This window comes from Haemaphysalis longicornis, unplaced genomic scaffold (genome assembly GCF_048455015.1).
Source record: "Haemaphysalis longicornis isolate Haplotype H1 unplaced genomic scaffold, Haemaphysalis longicornis Haplotype H1 scaffold_12, whole genome shotgun sequence".
Classification (NCBI taxonomy): domain Eukaryota; kingdom Metazoa; phylum Arthropoda; class Arachnida; order Ixodida; family Ixodidae; genus Haemaphysalis; species Haemaphysalis longicornis.
The window spans coordinates 10,977,215-10,984,553 of record NW_027526225.1 but is presented as its reverse complement, the minus strand read 5'-3'; the positions used below and the strand labels follow the sequence as shown (position 1 = coordinate 10,984,553).

General features: G+C 55.3%; 1 protein-coding gene across 1 annotated transcript; it reads right to left on the bottom strand.

Annotated features, from left to right (window-relative positions):
- Positions 1 to 403: 403 nt before the first annotated feature.
- Positions 404 to 7,021, bottom strand: LOC144162236 (uncharacterized). Its single transcript, XM_077692697.1, has 3 exons — positions 6,719 to 7,021; positions 2,242 to 3,935; positions 404 to 485 (listed from the first exon to the last, which is right to left on the bottom strand). The coding sequence occupies exons 1-3, from the start codon at positions 7,019 to 7,021 to the stop codon at positions 404 to 406; spliced, it is 2,079 nt and encodes a 692-aa protein (XP_077548823.1).
- Positions 7,022 to 7,339: the final 318 nt, after the last annotated feature.

The window sequence follows — 7,339 nt, the reverse complement described above, 5'->3', positions numbered from 1 at the left end:
AAACACCATATCGGCATCGTAATGAATGCATTGCCGATCAGAGTGCCCAAGGGATAATGTTACCCCTCCAGTTTCTCAAAGGAAATTTATTTTGCAAACGTTTCAGGCACAGGTGACCAATTTGGCAGCTTGGTAGCCCAGCCGATCTCTTCAACACCTTATATACGCGCCTCCGTAACACAACTGGAGACACTCCGTTTTATTTGTTTCAGTCCCTGTCCTCGGATGTGCAAGCACGGAAAAGAAATGGTGTATCCTGCGATAAGTATTTTATGCCCGCAGAAAAAAAAAACGCCCAAAATGAACTGCGTATGCTTCGCCAAAGGCGTTTGCGCCCTGCCTAAAACAAAGAGCAAAAGCTTGAAACGTGCGCGGTTGTGCCCGAAACCGCGTGGTTCCAAATTCATCGTGAATCCTCCAGCACGCCCCCTGCCGCGAAGTGCCTGCGCTGAGAAATGCCCGCGCGGCGCACTTGCTGGCCGCGCCTGTTACAGAAAGAAGGAGGAGGAGGAATCAACGTTTATTGAGCCCAAAACGAAATCGGTGGTGCACGCTGGCACCAGACGGGGTGGTTCCCTAGTTACGGGACCCATATGTTCCCAGCAGCTCCTGGCCCCTGTCTGTCAGGGCGAGCTGAGTCGGCAGGGCGGGGCTGGTCAACAAGATCTCCCATCGCTCAAGGGGTTGGGGATTGGGGGTGTTGTGGGGAAGGGGAGGAGGGGAGGTCTTGAGTTTTGTACACTCTGCCAAGATGTGCGGCAGGGTGCCCCTCTCTCTTTTGCAAAACGGACAGAGCGTATCGTGTTCCGCGGGGTACATGCGGTTGATCAGTACGGGATGCGCAAGCGATCCCGCCTGCGCTCGACGCAGGATCGTCCGTTGTTGCCTAGTCAGTTGTGGGTGCGGTTCCGGCAGTCTGCACCTCTCCTCTCTGTACATCCGGGTAATGTCCCGAAAGCTGGTAACCGGGTGTGGTAGCTCTTCCGGCTCGTGCTCGGCCCGGATTGACATTTCTCGGGCATGGTAGTCGGCGATTGTGTTGCCTGCTACCCGCGAGTGAGCCGGGACCCACACGAGCTCTATGGCTCTTCCCGGTGGCTTGCACTTGGCTAGAATGGCTCGGGCCGCGGAGGAGATTACCCCCCTGCGGAAGCTTCCGTACGCTGTCATTGAGTCGGTGACCACGGTGTCCACACACGGCTGTGCGAGTGCCCGGGCCACGGCCACTTCCTCGGCAACTGCGGGGTCTGTTGTCTTCGGGGACGCGCTGACGATCAGCCGGTCTCTGGACGTAACTACCGCCGCTGCACAGTCGCTGTGTTTTCGGAGCGAGGCGTCCGCGTAGAGGACCCTGGGGTTCTCTTCCAGCTTCCGGGCCATTGCTTTTGCCCGCGCGGTGCGCCTCTCGTCGTCCTTGCCCGGCGTCATGTTCCGGGGAAGGGGTTTCGTATGAATGCTCATCTTCCAGTCTTCCGGAAGGGCTGCCTTGATGGGTACTGGCTCGATCTGCCAGCCTATCTTGCGTAGGACGGCTCGTCCGTGCTCCGTGTGACTGAGCCGGATTCTCTGATTCGAAAGGTGGGCTTCGATGAGTTCCTCCACCGTGTTGTGGGCGCCCATGTCTAGCAGCCTTTGCGTGGACGAGTATATGGGAATTCCAAGTGCTTGCTTCGTTGCCTTGCGAAGCATCGCGTTTAGGGTGTCCCTATTCGCCTTCGTCAGCTGGAGATACGGGGCGGAGTAGGTAACCCGCGACACGACGAACGCGCGTACCAGGCGCATGGCATCGTCCTCTTTCAGGCCTCGGTTTCTGTTAGATACCCTCCGAATCATACTGAGTGTCTGCTCGGATGTAGTCTTGATATTTTTGACGGCGGCGTGTGCCTTCCCGTCGCTCTGAAGTAGTAGGCCGAGAATCCGAATCTGCTGAGTTGGCTTGATGGCCGTTCTGTCGATGGTGATGGTCATGTTCGGCAGCGGCTCCTTCTTAGGTTTCCCCGTTGGATCACGAGCAGCTCAGACTTCTGGGGAGCACAGCTCAGTCCGCATGACTTAGCGTACTTGTGCACGGTCGTTGCCGCCCGCTGCAAGGCTTCCTCCATCCAGGCATCGGACCCGGCTCGGGCCGTCCACACCGTAATGTCGTCGGCGTAGAACGCGTGGTCCACGCCTTCGATTTGCTTGAGTAGATTGGGCAGGGGCAGGAGGGCCAGATTGAAGAGCAGGGGCGACAAGACCGACCCCTGAGGGGTGCCCATATCGCCGAGCTCGACAGGGTCCGACTTCTCGTCCCCTATCCTGATGGTCGCCGTTCGATTTGACAGAAAATCTTTTATGTAGTCGAATGTCTTGTGGCCCCACCTGGTCTTGTTCAGATTCTGCAACACGCTTGCGTGGGACACGTTGTCAAACGCTCCTTTCAGGTCGAGGGCGAGTATCCCGCGCGGCGCGTGCCTCGTTGCCTGCTTGACAACAAGCTCGTGGAGTTGGACCATCACGTCTTGGGTGCGGAGATGGTGTCTGAAGCCGTACATCGTCTCCGGCATCTGATCTGTTTCTTCCAGGTGCTTCTGCAGCCGGCGAAGAACCATGCGCTCCATCACCTTCCCCGCGAAGGACGTGAGGGAGATGGGCCGCATGTTGTCTATCGTGAGGGCTTTGCCGGGCTTTGGAATGAAGTGGACCTCGGCTTCCTTCCATTCCTTCGGCAACCGCGAGCTCTCCCAGGTTTCATTGATGTGCTCTAGGAGGCCGCGGGCCGCTGCACCACTCATGTTACCGAGCAGTTTGTATGTTATGGCGTCCCTGCCAGGGGCACTTCTCTTATTGCTTTCGTCTATCGCTGTCCAAAATTCCGTCATGGTAAACGGCCTGTCCACCTCGTCGTTGTCGGGTCCTTCGTACGTATCGGGCACCGGGTACTGGCCCTTCTCTTCCTTTAGGTACGTTGCCTTCAGGTCTTCTAGGAGCCTGCAGCCGTCTCCCTTGTACGTGTTCAATACTTTGGTGAGGTTGCGATTGGTTGCAGTTTTGGTACTCAGCGGGTCGATCAAATGCCTCAAGAGACACCACGTCTTCCGCGCCGAGAGCTTGCCCTGCAGGCCGTCGCAAGTGTTCAGCCAATTTTCCTTGCATAGCTTGGCCGCGTGCTCGGCGATCTGTATGTTCAAGACCGCAATGCGTTTGGCCAGCTTTCTGTTGTGTCTCTGACGCTTCCACCGCCGCGTTAACGAGTGCCAAGCCGCCCACATGTGGGTCAGTCTGGCGTCCACGTACGGTACCTGCGCCGTCGTTGCGGTTTCCTGGGTGAATTTTTGGAGCAGCATCTTCTGGTCCCTCGCCCATTCGGTGTAGGTTTGTTTTCTTTCGGCTTGTGCCGACTCTTCCTCGGACGCCGCGTCTTGTTCTTGGGTATACTTCCTCATCTTGTCCCAATCCGTGATCCGCGCCGTTCCCAGCACAGCCCGATATCGGGAGCCTCGGATCGTGATGCGGATCACGGTGTGGTCAGACCCCAGGTCCGCTTCTTCGCTCCTCCAGATGACGTCTAGCGTGCCCGATAACCACGACAGGTCTGGCGTAGTGTCCCTTGCGGCACTGTTGCCTCTTCTGGTGGGTACGTCCGGCTCGTTCAGGAGGGCCATCTCATGATCCTCCATTGCCTTGGCCAACGATTTTCCTCTCTTGGACTGGAACTCATAGCCCCACGTTGTGTGAGGGGCGTTAAAGTCGCCGAGGATCAGGAGCGGCCTCGTCCCCGCCAACCCTTTCGCCTGGCTCACGATGCGGTCAAACTCGTACTGCCGTTGTGACAGCCGGCAGTACGCGCTCATGACGAATAGATTGCCCGAGTTGCCAATTTCTCTTGCATGAATTTCGACCAGCGTGTCCTCGCACCCGCCCTGCGCCGTGACGTGTTGTTTGCCGCCACGTTGCTGCGGACAAGCACCGCCGTTCCGTTCTCCGTGGGGTCTGTGTAAGTGACGTACCCCGGGAGTCTTGGTTTCCCGTTTGTTTCCTGTAGAGCTATTATATCTGGCTTGTTTTCATTTTGAAGGTAATAGCGCACAGAAACGGGGACAAAGAAAGGAACACACGGACAAGCGGACAAACGAATGCATAACAAAGGAGAATAATGAAGTAGCTTTCCGCAACACTTGTGGAATGACCGTGGAATCGTTTCTAGAGCTTCTACATTTCTACTTGAACAATACACATGTCGGGTTTGGTGACGAGACGTTTATACAAACTACAGGTGTGTGCATTGGTTCGAAGGTGGCCCCTGTCCTAAGCACAATTTTTCTTAGTAGTGTGGACCGAGAGCTGGCCAACGATTTAGATGGCGTTGTTACGAAGGTGTTCAGGTACGTGGACGATTACTTAGTTGTGGGCTCAAACGTCGACAAAGAAGTGTTCACGAAGCGGGTGCTAGACGCATTTAAGTTACGAGGCAAGGGGTTGATGTTCACGTCAGAAGTACCCGCTAATAATATGCTGCAGTACCTTGATACAAAATTAACCTTTCAATCGGATCATGTATGCTGGGCGTATTCTCCCCGTGCTGGAAAGCCTCTCCTTAGCTACGCCTCAGACCATTCGCGGTTGGTCAAGAATGGGATTGCTGAGTCATGCTTAAGATCTGCCTTGCTTAAGTCGTGCTGTCACGCAATGAATGACGCTTTCGGACAGCAAATACGCCGGTTGCGGGACGCTGGTTATCCGCAAAATGTTTTGCTTGCATCGTGTAGCCGGGTGCTCCGAAAGTTAAAACAGGAAAAACAGCGCACGACGGAAGAAAGCAGGCCCAGAGAGGAACGGTCTAAGGTTTCTGTAATACCTTACGTGCATGGACTCTCCCATAGAATTAAGAAGGTGGCAGAAAATTACGATGTAAAAGTGGTGTTCTCTGCACAGAACAAAATAGGAAGTGTGTGTTGCATGGTCAAACAAAAGTATGAAAAAGAAGGAAGGAATGAAGGCAAGAATGAGTGTACTGTAAGACATGGAAAGCAATTTGTTGATTGTGTAAAAGATGTCGTGTATCGGATACCAATGACGTGCGGTCATGTGTATGTCGGTCAGACTGGAAGGTGTATAAATATAAGACTGAGAGAACACTTATCTAGTTTAAAAGGACGCCCGTGCACACATTTGGCTTTACATTGCAACGCGTGTGGATGTACACCATGCTTCGACAACACTGTCGTTTTGTTCAAGCATCACAATAAAACGTCAAGAGAGATCGTTGAGGCATTCCATATTTCCCACCAAAAAGAAGATTGTGTAAGCCATCCCTCAGTAACATTGTTAGATAAGGAGCTGTCGCTACTATCAGCGTTAGTGTGATTTGATGAGTGTACACGTTTTTTGCTATGTGTGCCGGTGATGGGTTCTTGTACTGATCTGCGCAGTGTTGTAGGGTAAAAAAGTCTGTGTTTTTTCTAATAAACCACTCAGTTGATAGAAGGCGCTTGTCCGTGTGTTCCTTTCTTTGTCCCCGTTTCTGTGCGCTATTACCTTCAAAATGAATCAGTTCCAACTAGGCCGGCTCGCAGTGATGGCTTGTTTTCTTGCCCGTCAATGTGTAACAGTAGTTCCGCTTCTTTGTTGCGCATTCCGCGGCAGTTCCATTGGTAAATTACGGTGGTGTCTCCCCCGCTCTTCTTCCTGTGCTTCTTACTTGGCCTCTGCGTCATCCTCCTCGGACGTCTGGAGTCGACCGCGCCTTTTCGCGATCGCATCTTTGATTCTCTCGGCCCGCTCCTTTTTCAGGGACGCAAAACGGTTTGTGGCTACTTTTAATCCTTCAGCCCGCTCCTTTTTCAGGGACGCGAAACGGCTCCTCACCGACGTAGTGGCTACTTTTAGCGCTAGGCGCTCGTGCTTCACCGAGAGCGTGTGAAGCTGACTCTCGACAGCTTCGAGTCGAGCGTCCATTTTGCCTAGCCTTTCGTTAATTTGGGTAATTGCGGACAAAATTGCCGTCAGCTCTCCTCCTCGTGGGATCTGTATCGTTGCCGTGGTCACGGTCTCTGCGGCCGCCGCTTCCTCTCCGCTCGCGGGACCCTCTTCGGCGTCCATCACCTCTTGATTGTTGGATGCACGTTGCGTGGACCCAGCCGCTCCCGCTGTCCGCCCTAGGCGGGAGAGGGGGTATCCCTCCGCGCCACCTTGTGCAAGCCTCAGGCGTTGTTTGTCGCCGTAGTGTTGTTTTGCGGTCTTGAATTTCCCGAGCTGCCGTTACTCGCCAGCGTTTCAATCTTGCTCATAAGCGCCCATATTTGGGCATTCTGCTCCTGGATCTGAGCGTTTTGGCGCTCAATGATCCTCTTAAGCTCTGCCACGTCGCTACTGTCCTTTTGCGCACTCGCTAGTGAGTTAAGGTGTTGGGAGGCGGGGAGGGGTGGGTATGCGGTGTCGCTGGTTCGAGCGACAAGAGACCTGTTGGTCCAGCACACCTTTTTCTCGGCGATCCCTCGGCGTCCAGTTGACTCGTTCCGGGACTTCGAACTAGCCCGGTAGCTCGAACTGCTCCGGTGTCTCGAACTGACCCGGGACCCCGAGGCGGCCCTGGTTTTCGAACGGGACGTGGTCCGCGATCCGGATCTCCCGCTCGAGCAGGGGTTCACTGTCTCCCAGCGGCGCTTGCCGCCGCCGTTGCCACCCCCGGATCGCGACACCGATCGCGAGCGACTCTGGCGGTCGTTTTCGCCGCTACTGTTGTTGCTGCTGCGGACCGGCGTTTGCGACCGGCCCCGTTGTTTGGAGGCGCGACGGCGGGGTCCGCCTGCAGGACCTCTTTTGTCTCGGTTCCTTCTTCTTCTTCCTCCGCTCGGCGCCGTTCACAGCGCCGCCGGCGGACGACGTAGGGCGTCTTGAAGCGAGCTTTGCAGGCCTTGTCCGCGGTCAGGTGTTTGCCTCCGCACAGGCCACACTCCGGGACACATGCGTGGGCTTCGGCGGGGTTGGAGATTCCACACCCTCGGCAGATCTTGTTCGAAGGATCCGGGCACACGTCCATTCTGTGGCCTACTCTTCCGCACGCATAGCATACGTCAATTTGTTTTTTGTGTAACGTGCACTCCGTGAGCAGGTTGCCGTATCTAACGTAATGGGGTACTTTGTGCCCTTCGAAAGCGGGTTATGCTTGTGCACAACATTGTCCTGAATCTCCTGGGCCGTATCCTCGAGTGGGATGCCCCTTATGACGCCCTTCACCGTGCCGTGAGGGGCCGCTTCGTAGGCACTTACTTCGTGCGCCGTGCCGCGTATGTCGATCCTTTCCACGGCAGCATATCGGTCGGCGTGCTCTCTCTTGGAGGTGCTCACCACAACGATA